This window comes from Dromiciops gliroides, chromosome 5 (assembly GCF_019393635.1).
Source record: "Dromiciops gliroides isolate mDroGli1 chromosome 5, mDroGli1.pri, whole genome shotgun sequence".
Taxonomy (NCBI): domain Eukaryota; kingdom Metazoa; phylum Chordata; class Mammalia; order Microbiotheria; family Microbiotheriidae; genus Dromiciops; species Dromiciops gliroides.
The window spans coordinates 200,098,193-200,125,617 of record NC_057865.1 but is presented as its reverse complement, the minus strand read 5'-3'; the positions used below and the strand labels follow the sequence as shown (position 1 = coordinate 200,125,617).

General features: G+C 38.8%; 1 protein-coding gene and 2 pseudogenes across 1 annotated transcript in view; 1 reads left to right on the top strand and 2 right to left on the bottom strand.

Moving 5' to 3' along the window:
- CCDC77 (coiled-coil domain containing 77) overlaps positions 1-27,146 on the bottom strand; it is a 42,111-nt gene extending 14,965 nt beyond the window's left edge. Inside the window, exons 1-8 of the mRNA XM_043965149.1 lie at positions 27,082-27,146; positions 25,614-25,671; positions 22,388-22,616; positions 21,681-21,823; positions 19,509-19,605; positions 17,997-18,042; positions 17,103-17,191; positions 16,097-16,245 (exon numbers count right to left, since the gene is read on the bottom strand). Of these exons, the coding sequence (XP_043821084.1) occupies positions 16,097-16,245; positions 17,103-17,191; positions 17,997-18,042; positions 19,509-19,605; positions 21,681-21,823; positions 22,388-22,616; positions 25,614-25,654 (794 nt within the window). The 5' untranslated portion in view covers positions 25,655-25,671; positions 27,082-27,146. The remainder of the gene's footprint in view (positions 1-16,096; positions 16,246-17,102; positions 17,192-17,996; positions 18,043-19,508; positions 19,606-21,680; positions 21,824-22,387; positions 22,617-25,613; positions 25,672-27,081) is intronic.
- On the top strand, positions 1,163-1,461 carry LOC122727551 (annotated as a pseudogene).
- LOC122727951 lies at positions 8,509-10,270 on the bottom strand (annotated as a pseudogene).
- Positions 27,147-27,425: the final 279 nt, after the last annotated feature.

Below are 27,425 nucleotides of genomic sequence, written 5' to 3'. Positions count from 1 at the left end.
ATTTTAGATGGCCTTCTTGTTTTTGTTTTTTTTTGGTTTTTTAGTGAGGCAATTGGGGTTAAGTGACTTGCCCAGGGTCACACAGCTAGTAAGCATTAAGTGTCTGAGGCCGGATTTGAACTCAGGTACTCCCGACTCCAGGGCCAGTGCTCTATCCACTGTACCATCTAGCTGCCCCTTAGAAGGCCTTCTTAACTTTGGCCATGACAGGAAAAAGATGCTATTCAGAATGGATGCATCAAATAAGGGTTCTGAGGATGCGGACAATATGAGCAAGCTTCTAAATGACAAGGAAGCAGCCAGGAAGAGATTCCTGACAGTGGGGCTGAGAGACCAATGAGCTGAAAAGACAGAAATAGGATCACTTGTGTATACTGATAGACTTTCCCATGGCAAGAAGGGCCAATCTCTTCATGTAAGGTAAAGTGTTGATTTTTTTCAGTGAAATGTGAGGGAAAGTTCTTAGCTGCGGGCGAGGTGGAGTATGGAATAACAGGAGGTTTGAGAAGGGACAAAAAGGTCTGGAAAACCTGCTGCACTGAGTGAATTGATTAGGTAAGTATAAAAAGATTGCCTTTCCAAAGCGAGGGCTCAGTTGGAATTAGGTAGCACAAATTTGCAGTAGACCTAGGCAGCACGGTTTCATGATTTTCTCCAGCTTTGTTCAAGCAGCAGATAAATAGAAGCAAAGGCATTAGCTGGTAGGCATACTCCAAGGCTAAAGCTTGGCAGGGAAAGGTCAGAGGAAGGAAGGAAAAGAATGGAGAAGTGAACTGAAAGGGACTGAGCCAGTGATGGGGTTATAGTTTGGGAAAGAAGTGAGAGATAAAATATGATCCCTATAAAATGGATGTTTCCATTAAATCTACAGACAGATAAGAAATATATAAAATATAGAAGAGTAATTGCAGGCTTGATACAGCAAGGAGAACTAGACATTTGCTGGCATTATTGCACTGACTATAAGTGAATTAATCTACAAAGTCTTCATTGAAGCTGAGGTTTGAGACAATTTTTAGAACTGAATGAAGATAATTTTTGAAACTGAAATGCTAGTTGTAAATTGCTGATTGAATTTAATTAAGAATATTTTTTATAGAGTTCAACGCTCTTTCCTTCCTTCTGTTGTGGCTGCCGTTGAGGCTACAGTTGCGCCGCAGCCATGGCTATCCGCTACCCCATGGCCGTGGGCCTCAACAAAGGCCACAAAGTTACCAAGAACATTTCGAAGCCACCGTGGGCGCCTGACCAAACACCAAGTTTGTGTGAGATATGATCCGGGAGGTGTGTGGGTTTGCCCCTTATGAGAGGCGAGCCATGGAATTGTTAAAGGTCTCCAAGGATAAGCGAGCCCTAAAGTTCATCAAAAAAAGGGTGGGAACTCACATCCAAGCCAAGAGGAAGAGAGAGGAGCTCAGCAACGTCCTGGCTGCCATGAGGAAGGCCGCTGCCAAGGACTAGACTGGACCCTGCCTGCCTTGCCCCACTTACCCAAGAAATAATAAAGATTTGACAAACAGAAAAAAAAAAGAATATTTTTTTATGATTAATAAATCAGAAAGGTTATTGTCCTCAACATCCAGATGCAGGAACTGGGATTTATTAATAAAGTTTTAGCATAATGGGCAAAAAAAAAAAAGTGAAGGATAGAGGGAATGAAGGTCACAGTGAGGACATAAAAGATTATGGTCAGATAAAGGAATTTTGGAATTCGTAAATGTGTAAGTAGTGTAAAGAATTAATTGTTATTTGAGGTTTTTAATGCCTCAGTACGCACTGGCCTAGGGCTCTGCAAACCACACGGTGCTCCACCCACTGGTTGTAGCCGTTGCCATGGGGATGGCACCTCATGTCATCACCACTCGCAGATGCCTACATGGGCCTGGCAAAATTATAATGACTGGAAGCCTAGTGAGGGCAGTCATGTGACTGTCAGAGTGGCCAGACAATTGGTTGGGGGCTATGTGGGGTTTTGGGGACGGGGAGAAGTCGCCATTCTAGCTGGAAGCTGGAAGGCAACAGGAGCGCTGCTGTGTCTTCTCAGCTGATTCCTGGGTGCTGGTGTTTTTCAGGTTGTATAATTTCTCTTTCCCCATTTCATTTCCTTTCCCTTGATCCTACTGATCCTGTTTGTGTTTTTTTTTAAAGTTTGTTCCTGTTAAAATAAATCCTATTCTGTTCGGAGGGAGGCTGCCGGTCTCCTTCCTTGCCCCAATACTGCAGCAAGCCGCTTAGCTAACACTCTCAATTAAAAACTGGTCCCCACAGTAGAACACTTGTGGGTGATGGCAAAATCTAGGGTATGAACATTTCTGTGTGTAGCTGGGTGGAATGGAAGAATAGGCAATGGAAATTAGTAAGTTGAAGAAGTGAGAAATCAAATGTTGCAGGGTAAACCAGTAAGCCTAGTATGAAGGTGGAAATTAAGGTGGAAAGAAATACAGTGATCAAGATACTAAACTCATTGAGGAGAGTGTTCTGAGGGTCCATAGCTACAAGTTATCAAATGTTAATGGGATGATAAATATGGACTAAATGAACCTTAAAGGATCAGATGTTTCTGACTGAGAATGAATGGTAGAGGGAGAGTCTGGAAGTAGCAATGAGAAATAATAGCAAACTTATGTTAGCATAAACATAAGGTCTTCCAGACCCTGAGGTTAGTTCTTTATCAACTATCACTTGTAGTCTATCACACAATTTAGCACTAAATTATATGCTCTCTTATCCCATGTGCTAGCTTACTTTTCTCTCAACCAGATTCTTGAATTCCTTGAAAGCAAGGACTAGGATTTATACTACTTGTGTGTTCCACTAGATTTTTTTATACTTTGAAAGTTTTTTTTTAAAGTTCACAAATTTGTTTTTATATCACATATACTGTTTTTCTACTTCTAGACACATAGCTACATATTAATAGCACACAGCACACATAGCACAATAAATACATAGTAAGTCCTTTGAGATTTAAAAAAGGGTAAATATTGTGAACCTTTTTTAAAAAAATCTTTAATGGGAAAACCCTATGTTATAAATTGTTCAACTTAGTACCAATACCTCAAAAAACACTAATACAAATCTACAAGAGTAGAAGACATAATAAAGCAACATAGTTCTGTAAAAAGCAAATTATGCCAAATTGGTTTCCTTCTGTACGAGGCCAACAGGCCTAACAGAAAAAAATGAAGCATATTCTGATTTAAACAAGGTTTTTGGGCACTTCACAATGGCACTCTCAATTATAATCTATGAAAGTATGATCTTAAAAACTGTGACTATTACTGTACAAGTGACTCAAGGGTGGAGAGAAAAAACAACAACCCAATAAGTGGCATCCTATAGAGATTAAACCTGGGATCTATTCTCTTCATTATCTTTATGGATAAATCAGAGGAAGAAAATGAATGTTTAAATATACAGATGATGTCAAACTAAGGATAGGTATTAACACTCAAAAACTGCTATTAGATTCCAAATGACCATGACAAATTGGAAAAATAGCAACAAAAGCAATTGAAATTCAAGATAACTGTGTGAATGGAGGCGCACTGCCCAGGTCTTACAGTCCTACTTCAGCAAAAATGTGGAACGTGCATCAGAATAATGACTGAGAAACCCAAAGAGAATTTACAGTTTATAAATACCTTCTCCCACCTCCAAACTATACAAAATCAGCCAGAAGTCGATGAGCAATAGGAAAGGGGGCACCAGCAAAGCCAGCATAAACACAGAGCCAAGTTGTTCAGGGACAAGAGGCAACAGGAATGGAGGGTCCTCTGGAAAAAGATCCGTGGAAGTCAGAAAGCTCAGGGAATGCTAGGAACCAAAGGCACTCTGCAATCCTCAGGTCTGGACTGCCCAGGGACTCGGGGGCTATAAAAGTGTTAGCATCCTGCACTGAGATACAACAGAATAAGAGTTCTTAATCTTTCTTTGTGTCATGGGCCCTCCTGGCAGGCTGGTGAAGCATATGGCCCCCTACTCAGAATATTTTTAAATGCATAAAATAAAATATGTAGAATTGCAAAGGAAGACAAATATATTGAAATGCACTTATAAGACTGAGGAAAAAGGGGAAAGCATCAGCATAGTCATGAATAACAAATTTTTAAGGAATTTTCTCAAAAGGCTTATCTCTAGAATGGGGCTGTATCTACTTTGGTTGGTGCGGATTGTACATAATTTCTATAATCATTTCATTCCTCTCTCACAGAACACAAAACTACTTTGCCAACAAAAGCAGGTTTTAAATAGCCCAAAAGAACAACTAAAATACAATTTGGTTGTATACTCAGTAATTCCTACAACCCAGGACAAGTCACCAGGGATGTTATTAATGCATACAGAATACAAGATAGATAAAAACTGCTTTCCTAGATCAGGGCTTCTTAAACTTTTTCCACTTTCCTTTCACCTGAGAAATTTTTATGTGACCCTGGGTATATAGTAGGTACATAAAATAGGTATACGTAACCTTTTACTGTTGCCAAATTTTTCACAACTCCCACATTCAGTTACCCCATAGGGGGTCACGATCCATGTTTAAGAAGCTTTGTCCTAGACCATTTTTGGCATGAGGTACCTAATACCAGGGAGGTTACTTGTGGCCTGCAAGAAAAGGGTGAAATTAAAAGTACTCTGTCCTCTGTGCAATCTTGTCACATTGGTGGTTTAATGGAGTTTCAGCGGAAGCACAATAGAAATGGGGTTCTGAATCTGATGCATTCCTCTGGCAGAATTTAACTCAGCCTATGGCCTTTGATCCTTAATTAAAGATAACATTTCACATATTTAAAAACTGTGATAAACACTCCTACTTTGCAGATGGTATATTCATAGCAAAACTTCAAAATTGAAGAAAAATATTCTGGGTCTCAAGGCAATAGTATTTATAGGAAACAGCTCTTTAAGTTCCAATATACTTGTTTCTAGCCCTAGTCAAAAGGATAGCGCTTACTACATATATGTGGGAGACCTAAAATGAAAATCCCTTAGTGCTGACATGTTGAAAAAAATCAAGGCACAGCTCTACTGAGCAAATAAGTTATATTATGGTCAGGTTCATGGAAAATAAATATTTATGCCATGACAGCACCTGGGGGAAAAACATACCAATACTTGGCAGAAGGAAGTGTGGATTCATTTTTACCAAAAGGTCTAAACTCTCTAGTTCTTTCCAAGAAAGATATGTTCTCTGTAATATACCATTCATGATTCCCATTGTAGTGGAAAGAGTCCTGAACCTGGAGACATGAACACATCAATACTGGCTAAGGAGGGCTTCCACTAAATCACAAAACTTTTTTGTGCCTCAGTTTCCTCCTCTATACAATTTGGACAAACAATAAGCATCTTCCATGTCACACCTGGTAGTGTGGTGATGATATAAATAGAAATTGTTCTTAAAAGCAAAAATATAAAAAAACTATAGGATAATTATTACAAATATTCAAGAATCCAGGATTTCTTTGTATCCTTAGCAAATATCTATTTTCCCTCAAAAACTTACAGAATCCTGGACAACAAATCATCCCCAATTTGGCTGAAACAAGAATGTTAGATATATACAGAGTGGATACTGAAAGATGAAAGAAGAAATAAAATCTTTCTGACATAAATATTTTTTAAACCATTGCTTCAATTCCTGTTGAAAATATTCATTGAAATCTTGTTGAAAAACTTATTAGTCCATACATTCTGTGATGTTGAGAGAAGAGACCATATTTGGACTTCTCTCAGAGCCCTAAAGACAGAGAGTGAGTTTGGTTTCAAGCCTCACAACTTTGTTGCCCAAAGCCAAGGCCCTTGGGACTTAGGCCCCAGCAGGGCCTGGAAAAGGGCCTGTACTTTGTGGGAGCTGAGCTAAGCTGGGAGTTCACCTGGAGGCCCCTGAGGTGATTCCCACTTGACACTGATGTTCAAACCCCGACTTAAGTTTTGTTTCTTGAAAAGTTATATATAGTTATGTATGTTAACACAGCACTGTTCTAGTGAGGAATGGACATTCTTGCCCAGAATAAGGTTAAGGCCTAGTGTCACAATCGGATTGGTTGAGTAGTACAATCTGATTGGTTGCTAACAGGGCAGTCTGATTAGTCAACTGATACAATCTGATTGGTCATTACAGTTACCATATATGGAGGTTGGCACTATATGCTGTGATTGGTTGTTCTTTTCTTTTCTTTCTTTTTTTTTTTGCAGAGCAATGGGGGTTAAATGACTTGCCCACGGTCACACAGCTAGTAAGTATCGAGTGTCTGAGGCCGCATTTGAACTCAGGTACTCCTGAATCCAGGGCGGGTGCTTTATCCACAGATTGGTTGTTTCTGCAATGCTGTATGTAAATAGGAACTGTAATGTGATTGGTCAAGAGAGACCCTTAATGAATATAAATAGCAGTGTGGGACCTTACTTCAGTGCACTCTCTCCCACATTCAGAAGAGCCTGCATCTTCTCAAAGATGAATAAAGAAGCCTTCAACCATCCTCTGCTCCCTGCTTGGATTCTTTGAGCTTCAAGCTACTAGCAACACTTGAGCTGCTAACACTTGAGCTGTGCAACACTATTCAAGCTGTTGGCTGTGTTTTTAACAATATCATATACTGTTTCTTTGATGATTTATGATCTTGTCATGCCTCAGGGTCATGATTCTGAACATCAGTTCTTCTTACACAATCTTATTTATAGTTATTGAATATGTACTGACCCTAGCACCTATCCAGTATTGTATTTTCTAATTAAAATCAAATCCTGATAACAGCTTTTCTCATCGTTTGCTTCTTTTCTCTTAGAAATTGAATGCAGGGGGCGGCTGGGTGGCGCAGTGGATAAAGCATCAGCCCTGGATTCTGGAGGACCTGACTTCAAATCCGGCCTCAGACACTTGACACTTGCTAGTTGTGTGACTCTGGGCAAGTCACTTAACCCCCATTGCCCTGCAAAAAAGAAAGAAAGAAAGAAAGAAATTGAATGCAGGGGGAAGCTAGGTGGTGCTGGGGATAGAACACCGGCCCTGGATTCAGGAGGACCTGAGTTCAAATCCAGCCTCAGACACTTGACACTTACGAGCTGTGTGACCCATAGCAAGTCACTTAACCCCAAATGCCTCACCAAAAAAAAAAAAAAAAAAAAGGAATGCAGTAAAGAAGTTCTGGTTCATCAAGGTTTATATTGTATATATATTATATGCATATAATAAAGATGCTTGGGTAGGGTACCTATAAAAGTTTAAAAACTATACAGAGGTACATGGTAATTAAAACCACACCATGATAATTTTCCCTATGTGTCCTGATCTTTCCTCAGACTTTCTTAGACATCTCATTTTACTTGCAAATGTATCTTTTGATCAGCAGCATTAGTCCATGATTTTTCATTGATACCAAATTCCATAAAATTATAAAATGAAAAGAACCTTGGAAATTCTCACAATCAACCTCCTCCTCATTGCCAAAGGTCAGTGAGCAGCAGAGCCAGGATTTGAACACGCGTTTCCTGACTCCCACTCCAGCATTTCTCCTATTATCTCAGGCTTAAAATTTTCTGCTTGAAAACTTTGATTTCATTTTTTTTAAAAAATGAGACATTCATGAATACAGCTGCCAAAAGCAGGATTAATGTCTCTCAGATTTTACAACTCTAGGCAGCTTTTATTTATGCCTGGCTTAATGCATTTGGACATCTTTTACAACTTTATGAAGAGGGCCACTGAGACAGTTAATGGCTTAACTCTGCAAGCACTGAAAGGTAATAAAGTTCTAGAGATATAGGTGAATTTTCTGCCATATAGCAAATTCTAATAAAATTTGTTAGTAATGGTCACTTCTGAAATTACACACAAATAATTATAAACATCACTATCTCCTCAAATATTTCTAAAGCTCCTCCCTAGGTGAGACTGCTAGTATCATCTTCATAATTAGGTGGTTTCCAGGGCTAAAGATTCAAGTGAAAACTTTAAAAGAACCAATTTTTAAAAATCACCTTTAGATACATGAATGTATGTTCCCTTCAATGTATAATCAAACAGTCTGACATTTATTAACTACTTTTTCATTTCAAATATGGTTTGCCAGCATGCCACAGCATCTTTTTATTTAATCTACATTACTGCCTCACAGAAGCAAAAAGCAAAATTGCTACAGGTTCCTACTTGGTCAGGAGACCTAGTACTATATTCATGTTTTCACTGAATTTTTCAGAAAGACTTATGTGCTGCTTGCCACTAGTTATCTTCCAAATTTACTTTGTCCTTCCCAAGTTCAGCAGAACAAAAAGAAAGGCCTGTCTTCTTTGTGATGATGATCCCTCAGCCAGTCATGTTTTCAGAGTTTTGGAAGACTTCCATGGCAGGTATACTCAGAGGCAGCTTATGTTGTTTTCACACAACAAAAGGAAAGCTGAAAAAATAAAGCTTCTAACGTCTGGTGGAAATCTCCACTGACACATGGGAGGCTCTTTTTACCCTTTTAGGCAGCTGGTGTAGGCAAATGTTGGGCTTCCCCCATTCTAATTGGGGGACTTGCCCTGGAGTTGCCTTAGCCAGATTTATAGTGTCAAAAACACTAACTCCCACAGTCACATAAAGGGAGGCTGCCAGAAGTTGTAGAGTTCAGATAGATACATATTGCATAGACAAATTAAGCCAAAAGTCAAGAAAGACTTAACATTCCTCCAGACAGTGCTGTAGAAGAGCAAACAACAGTGGTATAAACAAGCTGCTGTTCCAAGGAAAAATGGAATGCCATAACTGAAATCCTTAGCATCATTCTGAAGGAGACTTTCTATGGCATTAAAAGCTCAAATTAAATTCAGAGCCCCACATAAGAAACTAAGAATAAATACCACAATGCCTGGCAGAGTCACTGGCTCCAGTTGCAGGTGAGCAGAAGAAATCTAACTAGCACTTTCACATTCCAAGAAAATGAAAGATGTGAATCCACTGGCTGATCCCAGTTCACACCTGGAAACTTGATAAGGTGGTTGGTCTCAGCTTGATTTCAGTTTGCATGTCAGAAAGATTTCTTTTTGTTGAAAGAGACCTGGAATTCCTATGTCACTGATTGATCCTTTGGATGAAGTTATCAAATTGTCTTCATCATGTTGTAATGTAAGGAATTAATTGTGATTTGGGGTTTTCATAACCCTATCTTTGCTTTATTATGGTCAGACTGAAAAAAAAAATGTAAGCTTGGGTGTGTACTTTGGGAGATAATTGAACAAGAGGAACTCTGACCACGGGGAACATTTACTGAAACTAAGTAACTAATAGTTCCCCTACGCCCACATGAGTCTGGCTAGATTTTAATGGGGAGAGATTATAATGGATGTGCTGAGCCAATTGGAGACTCAGCATGGCTAAGAACTGCCCCTCCCCTTCCTCTGGGGGAGTCAGTTAGATTCAGTTGGATACAGTTAAAGAGGCAGTTAGAGGGAGCAGCTAGGTGGCACAGTGGATAAAGCACTGGCCTTGGATTCAGGAGGACCTGAGTTCAAATCCAGCCTCAGACACTTGACACTTACTAGCCGTGTGACCCTGGGCAAGTCACTTAACCCTCATTGCCCCGCAAAACAAAAACAAAAACAAAAACAAAAAAAAACAAATAAAGAGGCAGTTGGGAGAAACAGGGAAGGATGGAAGACAGACAATTGGAGGAGCTGCTGGTGTTTGACCTTTGGACAAAAACAGAAGAGACTACACAGCTAATAGCTACAGATTTCAGGTATTGGTGAGTTTGTGGGATTTTTTAGGCAGAGCTAGCTCTGCTAGCTGGGCTGGAGATAGGTTTGGGTGCCATGGGGCTTTTCACCCCAGAGATTTATACATTGTTTCTAGTTCTATTAATTTCACTTGTGTTTTAAACTTGTTACCATTAATAAACCTGTGTTTTGTGTTTTTGAAAGAAGCTGTTTCTTTTCTTACCTCAATATTAAGGCGAGCCATCCAATGAACTCTTCCCATACTAAATTTGGCCCTTACAGTAAGTACTGATGAATTCCTTTGAAGCTCATCCAGGAAAGGGAAAACCAAGACATCTTGGTAATTCTCACTGAACAGCATCATGTAACTCACTCCCAGGGAGCTAAAAAATTAATATTCTATCATCCAATTCTCAGCGTCCATCTATCAGGAAGCCAACCAAGTTTCTTCAAGTGATTTAAAGCACTTTTTGTATTGCTACACTAACATGCTTTGTTCATAATCAGCAGAAGCAGAGAGCAGTAATCCACCTCAAACAGGAACCACTGAAGCAGATAAAACTATAGACATGTCAACAAACAGAAAAGACCTGCCAAGCTAGAATCTGCTGCTCTATGTGATGTGGCATGGGATGCATCATGGGATCTGGGAAGGATCTATCAAAACATTTTTTAAAAACTCATTCACAGACCCCAAATTAAGAATCCCTGCCACCAATGACCAAGGACCCAGTGTTCTGAGCCTCAAAGACCATGGGGAGTTCCAACCCAGGAGCTAGAGGTCAACACAGGAAACACAGGGCAAGACCAAGCAGACTCCACTACCCCACCTAAAAGGGCTGGAAGGGGTGGAACCTGACCCTGGAACAAAGTTTCCGTTCAAGAACTAAAGCTGAAGAGATTAATAAATCAAAGGAAATACCAGGCAACATAAAAATTACTATAAATCTAGAAATTCCCAAAAAGAAGGCGGAAGTAACTTTAACAACTGTTAGCAGTGAATTATAAGGGGAGAAAAATCGATTTTCTACCTAGTAAATATGAAAGAATAAAATAAGAAATAAAAGTTCTAGAGAAAAGAAATGAAAGGAGAATAGGTTAGAAGAAAGAATAATAAATAATAAAACAAATAATGTGCCCCTAGAAAACCAGAAAAGACCAAATAGAAATCAGAGAGCAAGAACTATTAGAACAGAATCAAAAGATTGAAAGAATCATAAGGAATCTAATAACAAAAACAACTGACCTAAAAAATAGTTCAAGGAGAAATGATTTAAGAATCACTGGACTGGGGCAGCTAGGTGGTGCAGTGAATAAAGCACAGGCCCTGGATTCAGGAAGACCTGAGTTCAAATCCGGCCTCAGACACTTAACACTTACTAGCTGTGTGACCCTGGGCAAGTCACTTAACCCCAATTGCCTCACTAAAAAAAAAAAAAAATCACTGGACTTATTAAAAACTATAATTAAAAAAAAAACCCAAACATGGACTTTATATTTCAAGAAATCATAAACGAAAACTGCCCAGATCTATTAGAATTAGATGGCAAAATAAAGACAGAAAGAATCCACTGATCACCTCCTGAAAAGAAACCCCAAAACAAAAAGTCCCCCTTGTGTTCTAGCCCAAATCCATAGCAACACAGGAAGATATTGCATGCACCAAGGAACCATGGTCAGGATTACACAAGACCTGGTAGCTCCTAAGATAAACTACAAGAGATCTTAAAATAAAGTATTTTAAATGATATAAGGGGGGCAGCTAGGTGGCGCAGTGGATAAAGCAGTGAACCTGGATTCAGGAGGAACTGAGTTCAAATCTGGCCTCAGACAACTTGACACTTACTAGCTGTGTGACCCTGGGCAAGTCATTTAACCCTCACTGCCCTTCAAAAAACAAACAAGCAAACAAAAAAAGATATAAGGTTACAACCAAGAATAACTTTCCTACAAAACTGATATAATGCTATAGGCAAACAAATTGACCTTTAATAGAACAGAGGGCTTTCAAGCACTGCTGATGGAAACACTAGAGCTCAATAGGTACTTTGAAAAGCAAACACAAGAGTCTGGAGAAACCTAAAAATGAAAATTTATTTAAGCAACTGGAAGGCATTGTATGATGAGGTAATGCTAACATTATAATAGGGGGAGAAGAAATAAGTGTGTCCCTTGAGAATATTAAGGCTGGATTAGTTGTTCTGTTCCATTCTGAGGATTTTTTTTTTTAATTTTGTGGGGCAATAGGGGTTAAGTGACTTGCCCAAGGTCACACAGCTAGTAAGTGTCGAGTGTCTGAGGCCGGATTTGAACTCAGGTACTCCTGAATCCAGGGCCGGTGCTTTATCCACTGTGCCATCTAGCTGCCCCCCATTCTGAGGATTTTAAGGAAGGAAAGAGAAGAGAGGATTAAAGGAATACTCTTAGTTTAGAAAACTGGAAGAAGGAAGTAGAACTTGCTAGGTCTCATCACTGAGGTGGAAAGGGTAGAATATGGAAGAAGTAAAAGGGAATAATCACAAGCAAAACAAAATTCCTGATCCTGAAGAGGGGATTAAAAGGACGGGGAAGAAAAGAACTAGAATGGAAGTGGGATGTTTATCAGCTGAGGAATAAACACATTATAGTATATGAATATAATAAAAATATCATTGCACTGTATGAAATGACAAAATAATTTTAGAGAACCCTAGGTAGTAGGGCTGATGTAGAGTGAATTGATTAGAATCAGTAGAATAGTTATACAAGAGCAACAACATTGTAAAGAAAAACATCTTTAAAAGATTTAAACACTGATTAAAGAAATTGCCAACCAAGTTTCCAAAGGAAATCTATTATTCGCACCTCCTGACAAGGAGGTGATAGACTCAAGGTGCAGAGGCATACATTTTTGTACATGGCCGTTTTGTTAAGGTTTGTTTTGCTTGACTATACTTCTTTTTACAAGGTTTCTTGCCTGCCCCCTTCTTTAGGTTTTTATGGGTACGGAGGAATCCTTTAAGGGAAAGGAAGAGTTAGCAACAATGATGTCAAAAAGGAAGAGCCACTGAAATATTTAAGATGCAGACAACAGAAGGAAGTACAGACAAGTAGGGAATTACGCTTTTTTAAAAAGCAAGCAAAATGAAATATTTTGTTTCAAATAGATAATTCTTTTTTTGTTTTGCTGTGTATATAGAAAGGCCTTTTGGGGAGTGTTTAAATTCAGAAAAAAGTAATATTAAAAACAATAAGAAAAAGTAAAAGGTTATGGGCAAGTGCCAAAAAGGATAGGAATGGGAAAAAGCACATATAAAAAAGAGAAGAATGTGAGGATGATAGCTGACTCCAGATTGAATACAACTTCTATACAAGACAGTAGTGGTAAAAACAAAACCAAAAATACCCAATATAGGTCTGAAATACATTAAAAGGAAAATGGAATAGCACATACAGTAGCAATTAGCACTTTTCCCTCCTATTGATAGGACGAGAGATTTATGGTTATTGTAGCTTTGCTTTCATCACATTATTTATAATACTGCTTGTATTGAACAGAGCTGTTATTAAGAATTAAATGAAGGGGCAGCTAGGTGGCACAGTGGATAAAGCATTGGCCCTGGATTCAGGAGTACCTGAGTTCAAATCTGGCCTCAGACACTTGACACTTACTAGCTGTGTGACCCTGGGCAAGTCACTTAACCCCCATTGCCCCGCAAAACAAAACAAAACAAACAAACGAATTAAATGAAATGATATATATGAAGCTTTGTAAAACAGAAGAGCCTTATGTCAGTTATAAGTATTACTGTTCTGATATATATCATTCTATAATTATTATATCTATGATGCATCTCAAGCCAAATCTTTGGTCACAAATATACTCAATTGTGACACTTGTTCCTGAGGGAAAAGAGAATCTACTTTTACAATACAGTTACCAGTCAGCATTGGAATAAAGAGTGACAGACCAGGGGCAGCTAGGTGGCATAGTGGATAAAGCACCAGCCATGGATTCAGGAGTACCTGAGTTCAAATCTGGCCTCAGACACTTGACATTTACTAGCTATGTGACCCTGGGCAAGTCACTTAACCCCAATTGCCTCAAAAAAAAAAAAAAGAGTGACAGACTGCATGGGAACTTGGGGATAAGCCGCTGGGTTTTTTTTTCTTGTAAAACTAGTAGGTCATGTTTATTAAAATAACTACTTCATGAGCCTGACATCACTTTATCTACTTATTGATTTCATTATGGACCTCCCACTTTCCCATGGACTACAAGCCAAATATAACTACTTTTAAAATCTTTGGTCACAAATACACTCAATTGTGACACTTGTTCCTACTTCCCAGCTTTAACTAGTGAGCTGAAGGGAAAAAGTAAAGGTGCAGCCAGTACAGGAAAGGATGACCAGGGAATTTATGGCATCAGAAGGGGTGCCAGATTTCAGAAAATGGCTAGAACATAGAAGGAGTGAGGGGCAGCTAGGTGGCGCAGTGGATAGAGCACCAACCCTGGAGTCAGGAGGACCTGAGTTCAAATCCGGCCTCAGACACTTGACACATACTATCTGTGTGACCCTGGGCAAGTCACTTAACCCCAATTGCCCCACCCCTCTCTCTCTCACACACACACACATACACACACACAAAGGAGTGGAAAAGGAAAAGATTTAGGACTAAGGGAATGCCTATGGAGAGGCACAGTGGAAGGGAGAAATGACCTTATAGCAAAGCAGCTGAAAGGCTTATAAATGACCATTAAGGTCAAGAAAAATCCCTGGAATGGATTCACAAGAAAAGTTTCAGAGTCCTCATTCCTGGAGATTTTCAAGAAGAAAAGAAACAACTATCTATTCTAAGTAATGATAGCATATATATATATATATAAATATGTATGAAAAAAATGCTTCAAATTACTATTATTATTGAGTCATTTTTCAGTCATGTCCAACTCTTCATGACCCTATTTGGAGTTTCATTGGCAAAAATACTGGAGTGGTGGGGCAGCTAGGTGGTGCAGTGGATAGAGCACCAGCCCTGGAGTCAGGAGTACCTGAGTTCAAATCCAGCCCCAGACACCTAACACACACTTACTAGCTGTGTGACCCTGGGCAAGTCACTTAACCCCAATTGCCTCACTAAAAAATAAAAAAAAAAATACTGGAGTGGTTTGCCATTCCCTTCTTCAGCTCATTTGACAGATGAAGCAAACAAGGTTAAGTGACTTGCCCAGGATCACATAGCTAGTGTCTGAAGCCAGATTTGAATTTAGGAAGATGAACTCTATGCACTGTGCCATCTAGCTGCATATCAGATAAATATAAATTAAGGCATCTGAGGTGCCACTTCATACTCATATGATTTGCAAAGATAATTTAAAAAAAAAAGAAAATGACAAATGTGGGAGGGGCTTGGGGTTAACGCACTGTTGGTGGAGTTGTGCAAAGGTCCACCCATTCTGAAAAACAATCTGGAAAGTTAATAAAGTGTGCATTTACTTTGACCCAGTGATAGACTTGGTCTATATTCCAAAAGAAATTAAAGGAAAAAAGGACCCTATGTACAAAAATAACTATAGCAGCCCTTTTTGTGGTCTAAAGGGCTAAAAAAACTAAGGGGATGTCCATCAATTGAGAAATGGCTAAACCAATAGTGGGACGTGACTATAATGGAATACTACTGTACTGTAAAATGTGATGAAGGCGACAGTTTCAAAGAAACCTGGGAAAACTTGTGTGAACTCATACAGAATGAAGTAAGCACAACCAAGAGAACAACTAATGCAAAAACAATGCTGTAAAGATAAATAACTTTGAAAAACTTAACATTTTGATCACTTCAATAACTAACTATGATTATAGAGGACCAGTGATGAAGCATGCTATCTCCTAACAAAAAGGTAATGGGCCCAGGGTGAGCCATAGACTTCTTAGAATTTGTTGTGCTTGATCATACATATGTTACAAGGGTTTTATTTTGGTTTTTTCCCAATGGGGAAAGATAGAGGAAAGGAAAAGAAAAGAATTTTTTTTATCATGGAAAACAATTTAATTTTTCAAAAAATTATATTGACAGGGGGCTGCACAGGGTGGCAGAATGATATAATGGCAATATTGGATTTGTTATCAAATGGATATGGTTCAAATCTTAGCTTTGCTGCTTCCTGTGTGACTCTGGACAAATGGGTCTAAGCATCCTCTTCTGCAAAATGAGGAGCTTGGACTATTTTCTGTTGAAGATCTCTTTCAGCTTCACATCTATGATGCTGACCTTTTGAAACTCCTTCTAGTTCTGTGATTCTACATTTCGCCAAATTAACCATACTCATAACAAAAATGATGACAGCATAAAATCTTTTACTTTTAAACTACTCAGGGAAAATAAGACAGGAGTAGAGCCTTTCCTAGGCACTCACTTGTCTGTCAGCACTTTGATCCTCTCCTGGTTTCTCTCATGCTGAATCTGTGCTTCTTCCATATAGATGCGTCGGTCTTCTAAAAGCCCTTCGACCTGGTTTCTGGCAAGTTTGGTCTGCTCTTCAAGCTGAGCTTGTAGTGCTTCCACCTAGAATGATGAACAAAGGGTAAAACACCTAGCTCTAATCCCCTTTTTCTAGGAAAATTAATAATCAATAGTAACATTAACAAAATAGCAAAAATGTTCAATATAGAACTTTCTCTGCATTATGTCTTTATTGTGGCCAGACTACAAAACAACAAAATAGTCAACTGTACACAATTAGTTAAGACAGTATTATCGAAAAATCCAGCAATTTTTTCCTAATCCTTGGATTCTGGCATTCCCTTCTGGGCATTGAGATAAGCTAAGAGCCCTCTAGCTAAGCAGGGAATATAGAGAATCTTTCCTTAGTTTTTTTGGTTGAGGAGAACAAAGCCAACTTATAACCAAATAATTATACAACTCCCCTCTCTGGATCTTGCTGTCAAGTCCAAATATAGTCATTACCTAGAAACTATGACTTAACTGGATTACTTGATAGGTCTAGGACTTCCAATGTAATTAGATAAAGAATCCTGGTTCCACGTGGCATTCAGTTACCAAATGGCCAAAATGCCACTGTAAGAAGAATCACTATTTTAGTGAACTTCCAAATCTACCTGTTACATAGTGGATGCATCATATATGAAAATTTGGCAGAAAGGATATTCCTCTCAGTTTCTATATTCCCTGTCCCAATAACAATAGAATTCCACACTTAATGTTGGATAAGAATTTAGAGTACCCCAAAGAAGGACTTTACACAGTCAGGAAGCAGGAGTTTTGAAATGTTTAAACTATGCCTGTTTTATTTAATCTCACAGTATACAGTAGAGAACTGTAAGTGGGTGCCTAAAATATCACAAGAATTTAATTTTGTGCAAGTCAGAAGCTGTCATTGTTTGCCAACAGATATTTTCTACCTGCAGTACAAGTGTCTGATTGTCCCTTTGGTATTTCTCAGGACTTTCTTGGGTCTCTTTTACTGATCTTCCTAAGTTTCTTTTAGCACCTGCAGTAGAAAACAGGTTAGTTGGGAAAATAATTTATTTGGCTTTTCTTCCAGATAGGCAGTTACCAGTTTAATTCTAAGCAGGGAAAGGCAGAGGGGCTCAGACTGATCTCAGAAAGAAGTCTAGCAGAAAAAGGAGAGAAAGAAAAATTTACAGCAACCACAGTATTTTTCCCCTAAAAACATAGTACAGAACTCTTTGGGACTCTTCCTGACTAATGATACCCATTTCATTACCAAACATCGCACTGAGTTGGAGTACTGCTTCTGAGCTGTATCTCTTTTCTTAGCAATTCCTTTTTTTTTTTTTAAAGCAATTCCTGTTTATCCAGGTTGTTTGAGGATATTCATATTGATTAAACAATCTGGTCAGCTGAGCCACCACATACACACACACATATCACATTTGGATTACTAATTTTCTTTTTTTTTTCTTTTTTCGGTAAGGCAATTGGGGTTAAGTGACTTGCCCAGGGTCACACAGCTAGTAAGTGTTAAGTGTCTGAGGCCGGATTTGAACTCAGGTCCTCCTGACTCCAGGGCCGGTGCTTTATCCACTGCGCCACCTAGCTGCCCTGGATTACTAATTTTCAAAAGAACTGTATATAATATACAACACTAACCACACTGAACACAACCAAATCTTTCTTCAGCTATTTACAAAGCTTTTCAGAATCTTAAGAGTGTCACCAGGTCATCATTGTAAGTAGCAACTATTATTGTATTTTTTTTAATGTGAATTTAACTGTTTGGATTCCAAAGAAAAAAGTCTATTCATTGGTACCTGCTCTGGAAATGAACTCACCTTCATGTGGCTGCTTGAAATGAACAGTTTTTTGGGGAATAGTGACCTGAAAGAATTAAAAGGGATGTTCCCTTTAGAGAAAACACTTCACTTTCCAAGCAATACCTTTAACATCAAACATCCTCCCCATAGCACATTTACCACGTCATTAAGCATGAGACTTCATGGGCAAACACAGAGGAATTAAGACTTGGGACATGTACTTTTTTTTTTTAATTTATTTTTGCAGGGCAATGAGGGCTAAGTGACTTGCCCAGGGTCACACAGCTAGTAAGTGTTAAGTGTCTGAGACCGGATTTGAACTCAGGTCATCCTGAATCCAGGGCCAGTGCTCTATCTACTGTGCCAGTTAGTGCCCCCCCCGTACCCCCCCCGCCCCCCACCCCAGCCAATGCACTTCTTTTTATACCAAAGCATGGACCTGATTCTGAGCTCAGGAAAGCCATTTATTTTCTTTGTGGGCCAGGATCTTAATCTTTGAAAGAAGACAGAGTTCGTGCTGGTTCCACATGGTGCAGTTACCACATGTCACTAGATGATGATTTCCTTCTCTAATGAACTGAAAACTCATCTGATACACAAATGGATGTGTCACAAACAGAAACTTGACAGCAGAGGTAGATTCTTCTATTTCCATATTCCCTACCCCAGGGACAAAGCAATTTCACTCACAACACTGACCAGGTAGTTAGAGAATCCCAAAGGAGGAAATAATAACTATCAACATAAGGAAATCTACAAAAAACTTAAAAAAAAAGAAAGAATATCCACATTTTCATACCTATACATTATTACATCTGGAATGCTCTTCTACAGCCTGGACTATCCAGTTTTTACCCTTCATTCAAGGCTTACTTCAAATGCCATCTCTGCCATGGAATTTGTCCTGATCCCCTTAGCTGGGAGTAATCTCTCCTTCTTATGATCTACCCTGACTCTTATTATACTTTCATATTATATGTTTTATTTTGTGTGTGTGTGTGTGGCATAGATATATCATGTGTGTTAATAGCTACTAGTTTAACAAAGTATAAATCCCATTAGGTTAATGACTGCCTCATTCTTTTATTTGCCAAAACAATCTTCATAGTGCCCTACACAAAGTAGTTGCTCAATAAATATTTGTCAAATGAATTATTTATGTTAAATCGCAGTCATCATAAAAACGAGGATTAAAGGTATTTATATTTGATTCTCCATCCAGTTCTACCCGATACAGATTTTGGTCACAATTGCTTTGATTGCTCTAGGTTGCTTCTGTAACCTTGAGTCCCATGCCTCATTTAAAAACAAACAAACAGGGGCAGCTAGATGGCGCAGTGGATAGAGCACCGGCCCTGGAGTCAGGAGTACCTGAGTTCAAATCCGGCCTCAGACACTTAACACTTACTAGCTATGTGACCCTGGGCAAGTCACTTAACCCCAATTGCCTCACTAAAAACAAAACAAAATAAAAACAAACAAAACAAAAACAAAAACCTTATGGACCAGGCTGTCCCAATAATCACTTACTTTGTGTAGCGGCTCCTTGTGAAAATAAGTTACTTCTCTGGAATCTGTTCCTACTAAGGTCAAGAGATGTTGAATTTTTTTTCTGTCTTCCAACTCCCTACAATCACCAGAGAATATTATCAAGAATTGTTCCTAGAATATAGACCCTTATTCATTTGATGGACATTTTGTCTTGCAGAAAGAAACCAAGTTAGCCTATTTCTACAGGACTGAATGATATAATAACTACTCACATTTACATATTGCATTAAAATTTACAAAGAAATTTCTTTACCACAATTAACTAATGAAGAAGGTTCTAAAACTATTATCATCCTCAATTTTATAATTAGAAAACTGAAGCTCAGAAAAGTTGACTTGCCCAGTCACATTGCTAGTAAGTGTTAGAGTCTGATTATGAATCCAGATCTCATGATTCCAAATTGAATGATCCACTATAAATAGTACCACTACACGCCTTTATTTCTTTTGAGAGGGGAAGGAGGAGGCAACCAGGGTTAAGTGACTTACTGAGGGTCACACAGCTAGTAAGTGTCTGGGGCTGGATTTGAACTCAGGCCCTCGACTCAGGGCTGGTCCTCTATTCACTGCACCACCTAGCTGCCCCAATTCCTATATTTTAAAGAATTTTTTTTAAAAAGAAAGAGCCCCAGGGCAGCTAGGTGGCACAGTGGATAGAGCACCGGCCCTGGAGTCAGGAGGACCTGAGTTCAAATCCGGCCTTAAACACTTAACACTTACTAGCTGTGTGACCGTGGGCAAGTCACTTAACCCCAATTGCCTCACTATTAAAAAAAAAAAAAAAAGAGCGAGCCCCTTCAGCAAAATGAACATTATTATGAAAATGAAAACAGGTCAGAACTCTTAGAATATTGTGGCCCTTGGAGCTCATTCTCAATTGGCAGCATGCCTGCTCTTTTCTTATATCACTTCTGCTGTATCTTGTGTAGTAAAGATCTCTCTGGAAGTTTTTGTAGGCTTTATCTAATGACTATTCCATTCCTTATTTCTAGGATGCTATGAACTGTGAAAATGCCTAGACAAAAGATTTCTAATCCACTTGCTAAGTTACTGTGCTGCTCTACTGCTATGCAGTTGTTCTTAAAAACAACGTATACTGGGGGCAGCTAGATGGCACAGTGGATAGAGCACCTGCCCTGGAGTCAGGAGTACCTGAGTTCAAATCCGGCCTCAGACATTTAACACTTACTAGCTGTGTGACCCTGGGCAAGTCACTTAACCCCAATTGCCTCACTAAAAAAAAAAACAAAAACACACAACTTATACACTAAAAAAAACCAAAAAACCAACTTATGGGGGCAGCTAGGTAGTGCAGTGGATAAAGCACGGCCCTGGATTCAGGAGGACCTGAGTTCAAGTCCAGCCTCAGACACTTGACACTAGCTGTGTGACCTTGGGCAAGTCACTTAACCCCCCATTGCCCCAGGGGGGAAAAAAAGACAAAAAAACCCCCAAACAACTTATGGCTTACTACAACTTTAATTAAAATGAAAAGCAATATATATTTTAGTGGTTAAAGGAAAGCCAATCAGGCAGTTTCTCATTCATTTTCATCAATGAGGCTTCAGCTTTAATCCCATAAAAGTTCAGATAACAAAGCATGGAGGTTCAGAAGTAAAAACTTAGAAATGTTTTCTTAGCTGTCACTGGAAAGGAAATGGGATTTGTACAGGCTTTTAAGTGTGTCTTTTTTTTTAAATCAGTAAAAGCAATGTTATACAGTATGACTACAAAGAATGAAAAAATCTTTCTGTTCAGTGCATATTTGAAATCTCCACCATTGTCAACTCCCAGCAGAGTAAAAAGTGCACTAGACTAAGAAACAGAGGTTCTGGGTTCAAATCCCTATCTGTGTGACCTTGGACAATGCATTTAAACTTTCTGGGCCTCAGTTTTCTTATCTATAAAAAGAGGGGATGGGCAGCTAGGTGGCGCAGTGGATAGAGCACCGGCCCTGGAGTCAGGAGTACCTGAGTTCAAATCCGGCCTCAGACACTTAACACTTACTATCTGTGTGACCTTGGGCAAGTCACTTAACCCCAATTGCCTCACTTTAAAAAAAAAAAAAGAGGAGATTAAATTAGATGATATCTAGGGTCCCTTCCAATTCTGAATTCTATGGTATTATAAGTCCCTTTTTATACTCAGTACTTGATTTTTAATCGGTCATTTTCTGAATAGAGGCGTAACACATGTTCTCGCTCCTGGAAAAGGTAGATCTGCATGTCACTTAGGGCTTTCTGTAACTCAGCAATCTCTTCCTCCCTCTGCTGGATTTCCAACTCCAGTTTGTGCTAAAAAAGAAAGAAAGGCAGGTGAAATGATCTTGAGCCTCAGAGAAGCTACTTCTTAAACATAACTCTTTCACACTCAATACAGTTCCAGAGTATAAAAAACTTCATATTATTTAAGTGTTGGTGGAATGCTTTATGAGACCACAGTAAGTCAATTAGCTACCATGTCACAGGTTGTGTTGAAAAGGTTGTGTTCCTGAAAAGATGCTTTGAGATGTAGTTGTTATCAATACAGAATATTCTAATAGATTATCTTTGTATCTGTACTATTTGTACCAGATGGTACAAAATATGTGAGGGACCATTTAAATTAAATTTGCTCCATACAGGGGTTATGTGAGCAATTTATCAGGAATCAGAATCTTACATAAAACACTATTCTTCCCTTTGAGGTATATAGCCTATAGAGAATACATATCCCAGGATTCCATACAACTAAAACACGGCATTCTTTACAGCTACCCACAAGTTGATGCTTCCTACAGGCACTCACATTCTAATTATAATTTAAAGGACAAACCTAGTGAGAAAGGCTAGAATGAGGACTACATAGTTTTTTCTTACCCGGTCTTTGTATATGTGGGTATATTTTTCCAGTTTACTCAATAGTTCTTCATTTTGTTCATCAAACTCAAGTATCTTCCTTCGGTAATAATCCAACAGTTCCTTGGATGGGCAGATGAAGTTTAGGCGCTCAGTAATGGAGGGCAGGGGAGTTGACCCTTCTGAATCTCTAGGAGATCTTGTTCCAGAAGCAGCATAGCGTTTGGAGGGGCTCTGGGACGTTGGTAACCTAATTCAAATAATCACCAAAGTGAAAACTGGAGCTTTTTAATATTTATGGAGTTCTTAGAATTTGGTATACACAATGAGTACAATAATGGAAATGGAAAGAACAAAAACAGTTGAAAGTGAATGTTGCAAAATTATAAAGAACAAGAATGGTCCCAAAGCAGAAATATGATTAGACCTCTTCCTCCCTGTCCCAATTCCTTTGCAGAGGTGGGAGATCACAGGTATGGAATATGGCTTTTTTTTTTTCAGATTAAAAAAAAAATGTTAATTTTTTTTTACTTTTTTCTTTAAAACAAATACTTTGTTAGGATATCCTTATGGGAGGGAAGTGATAAAAGAGGAAATGTGGGGGCAGCTAGGTGGCGCAGTGGATAAAGCACTGGCCTTGGATTCAGGAGTACCTGAGTTCAAATCCAGTCTCAGACACTTGACAGTTACTAGCTGTGTGACCCTGGACAAGTCATTTAACCCTCATTACCTCTCCAAAACAAACAAAAAAACAAAAAAGAGGAAATTTAATCGATGTTAAAGCAAAAGATGCAAAAAAAAATTCTATTTTTTAAAAGGGTCATCTACATGCCTCCATTTCCTCACCTCCCACTCTTCTCAAACTCTTACATCCTGGCTTCCCACCCTAACACTCAATGAAAATTGTTCCTTCCAAGGATACCAATGATCCCTTAACTGCTAAATTCAACAGCCTTTTCTAATTTCTTATTTAACTTGACCTCTCAGCAGCTTTTTACAATAGTGACCACCTCATTCTCCTCTTCCTGCATATTCTTTCCTCCCTCAGCTGCCCCTGAAATACAGGGATTTTTTCCATTTTTGCCTTTGTATTTGTTCCTAGGGCCTAGTATAGTATCATGCATACAACAGATATGGATGTCAAAACTTATTGGAATATTATTGTACCATAAGAAATTACAAAGTATTTAAATATGACATGAAATGATGTAGAACAAAAAAAGCAAAACCAAAAGATTATGTGTAATTCCTACAACTATATAAATTGATTACTACAATAACAGCAAGAAATCCATGTTAAATACACTGAAAAAGGCAAAAAGCAGCTCTTTTTGGGGTGGCTAAGAATTGGAAATCAAAGGAATGCCCATCAATAGGGGAATGGCAAAATAAACTGTGGTATATGATGGTGATAGAATATTATTGTGCTATAAGAAATGACAAGCAGGATGACTTCAGAAAGGCCTGGAAAGACATGTATGAAATGATGCATAGTGAAGTGAGCAGAACAAAGACAACATTGTACACAGAAACAGCAATATTGTTTGAGGAAGAACTGTGAATGACTTGACTATTCTCAACAATACAATGATCCAAGACAATCCCAAAGGACTATTGATGAAACATACTATCCACCTCCAAAGAAAGAACTGATATTGATGGAACAGACTGAAGCATGCTATTTTTCACTTTCATTTTTTCTTTTAATCAAATTTTTTTGTACAAAATGACAAGCAAGGCAATGTTTTACATAATCATATATGTATAACCCATATTTGATTGTTTGCTACCTTGGGGAAGGGGGAGGGGAGGAAAAGAGGGATAAAAATTGGAACCCAAAACTATAAATAAAAGTATTAAAAGAAAGAAAAAGAACAAAAGGCAAAAAGCATCATAAAAACAAGAACAATGACTGTTAGAACAGAGTTCTAATTAATAAAAGTTCACATTTAGTAAATAAGTCTCCAAACGTGGACCTCTCCTTTGAAGAGGGTTCATTAGTTCTTAAATTTTCTTATGCTTTTATTTATGCATTTGAATACTTGGACTGGTTATGGTAATTTAAAATGAATATAATCTCCAAAAAGTACTATTTAGTTAACAAATGTATACCATTAGCACCTGAATTTTTAAATTTTAAGTAAAGGGTGCTCTAAATGGCAATGGACCCTGATCAACAAAGGTCTAAGAAGTTATTACGTTTTCAGCAAATACGAAATTGTAGCCAGAAACCCTGATCTGAAAATTTTAAAGTGTCCCTACCTTACAGAATGTCAAGACATAAGAGTTTGGCAGATTCATTTTATACCCAGTGCTTGCCAGTTTAAGATCACAATCTCCTATGAAAAGATGTGTAAAGAAGTAGAGGATGAAGACTCAAACGGGGGAAAGGAAGTGATGGTTCCAGATATATTTTGTGTTGTTATTATCATACAAAACATTTAGGAATAGGTAGAAGACAGTAAAATAAATATATGAGAGGAAGCAACCTTTTAAAAATCATTTAAAATGTGGGAATTATCATTCTACATAAGATGTTGTATTTTCTTTCTTTTTTTTAATTTTGTATTTTCAAAAGATGTCATTACCTCCAGTTATCCCTTATAACAGCTCTGGGAAACAAGTTAGTATTACGAGTACTGCTGACATTTTGCAGATGTAGGGGCTGTGGATGGAGGTTTGAAATAGGGGGTAAGAATCATATATGACTAGTTTACAGGATTACAATTCCTGGTTCTACAATAAGAAAGTGGTGTGGTGTATCAGAAAGAGCTCTGCATCTGTAGTCAGGAGGCCTGGGCTTAAACCCTGGCTCTGACACTGTTGGAAGACTAGTAATATTTGAAATATTCATCGTAAATGGTTGTTGTGGGGGAGGGGAAGTTAACTGTAAAACTTAAAGTTCCATATAAATATGAGTTACTGCTACAGATATGGTTGACACAGCTAAATATAAAGAGTTTGTATCCCAGTATTACCAACTATTGGTTACTAGTAGTATCAATATACTAAGTTATTTTGTTGCAAATTCTACATAAATATGAATAGAAATCATTAAGGTACAGAAATTTCAATTTTCTATAGACAATACCCACTTGCCCATACCATGCTATGAAAATGATGACTAGGGAAGCCAAAATATGGGGGTCAAAAGGGCTGCCATAAGAAAAGTGTTATTATGGACAAAGGTTAGAGTCAATGTGTCTCATCATCTTAAACCCTCTAAAATGGGAAGACTTCTTCTTACTTTTTGGAGACGGGGGTAGAGGGTGGGGTACCCTGGTACATACTGCCTTCTCCAGCACCTGCCAAAGAAACAAAAGTTCAGAATATGTGAACATAAAAGAAATTGTGCAGCACAAAATTTCTATTACCCAGTCAGTGTTAATCATTTCCTCAGCAGCATCTCAACATCCAACATGCCCACCTGTTTCCAGAAAATCGACCACTAGATTGAATTCTCAAGAAATTCTACTTTCCTATCAAGATGTTTTCAGAATATGCAGTATTTCAATTAGGAAACTGGATGAAGAGGATTCAATTTCTCTCCTTAATAAAATCTGGCCAATCAATTTTTTTTCCTTTCAATTTCTAACAAGAATTAAATAGAATGGGTATTAATGACATAATTGATTAATGGCTGGGTGTCATAGAGATTTAAACAATGGGTTTTTTGGCTTATTTTGGTTTTTGGTTTTTTCACTTCTCCCTCCTAGGAAAAATAAGCAGAAAAGGCTTGGAAAGTAGCAGCAAAATTGTTCATTATCTTTTTGTTGTTGTTTTAGTTTTTGTTTTTGTGAGGCAATTGGGGCTAAGTGACTTGCCCAGGGTCACACTGCTAGTAAGTGTCAAGTGTCTGAGTTCATATTTGAACTCAGGTCCTCCTGACTCCAGAACCGGTGCTCTATCCTAGCTGCCCCCCAAATTGTTCATTATTAATAATACTCTTCATCTGTTTCAGAACCAGTAAAATTCTGGCACAATGTTAATGAAATTTATGCACAAGAATCTGTTTACAGCACAATGCTTTAGCTTTAGTGCAGTTTTATCAACTCTACCAACCCACTGTGACCAATTCCTCCAGCAGCACTTTGTGTAGCTCTCTCCTTTGCACTTCACCATACTCCATTATCTACAAGTTATTTGTGTACATGGCCTGTATCCCCTACTAAAAAGTAAGCTCCTTGGGGGCAGGACCTGGATTTTATTTCGTTTTTTCTTTCTCAGAGATGGGCATTGCTCACAACTGATTGCAATGACCAAGAAACCGGGGGGAAGGGGAGGGAGGAGCTGTTCATCTGGAACTACTAGAAATCAGGCCCCGGCTCTGAAATGTCCTGTCCCTGTGTTATTCGTCTGACTAAAAAGTGGAGAGGAGGTACCCCAACAAACGTCTGGCTGACCCCCAAATGTCCCTCGCCATTCCTGAGGCTGACCCCCAGACCCTTCTACTTGTCCTTTTCGCAGACCGGTGTAGCGACGAGGGCATCGCCGTCCCTTCAGATCTGGGGGCCTGGGTTCCAATCCTAAGGTGTTTTTTTTTTTTTGGTAAGGCAATTGGGGTTAAGTGACTTGCCCAAGAGTCACGCAGCTAGTGTCAAGTGTCTGAGGTCGGATTTGAACTCAGGTCCTCCTGACTCCAGGGCCGGTGCTCTATCCACTGCGCCACCTAGCTGCCCCTACCAATCCTAACTTTTAGGCTTAGTTAGTAGTACCTCTGTGATTTGGGACAGGTCGGGTCGCCTCTTTGGGCCTCAGCTTCCTTATCTGTAAAATAAGCGAGCTGAAACTAATCCGCCCAGAGGTCTCTGGCGTCCACCCAAGTCCTCCTACCCCAAATTCAGGCCCCGAAGACGAGACCTCGTCCCGCTCACCGGATCTTCCGAACCGAGGCCAACTACGTCTCCCTCAGTCTACACGTTCCGGGGTACCTATACTCAAAACAAACCACGATTTATCCAAGTACGCGGTCCCAACGGAAATACCCAAGTTGAAAGAGAGAGAAACATGGCGCCACAGAAACCAACCAATCGCCCCGAGGGTTACAAAGTTCTTCGGT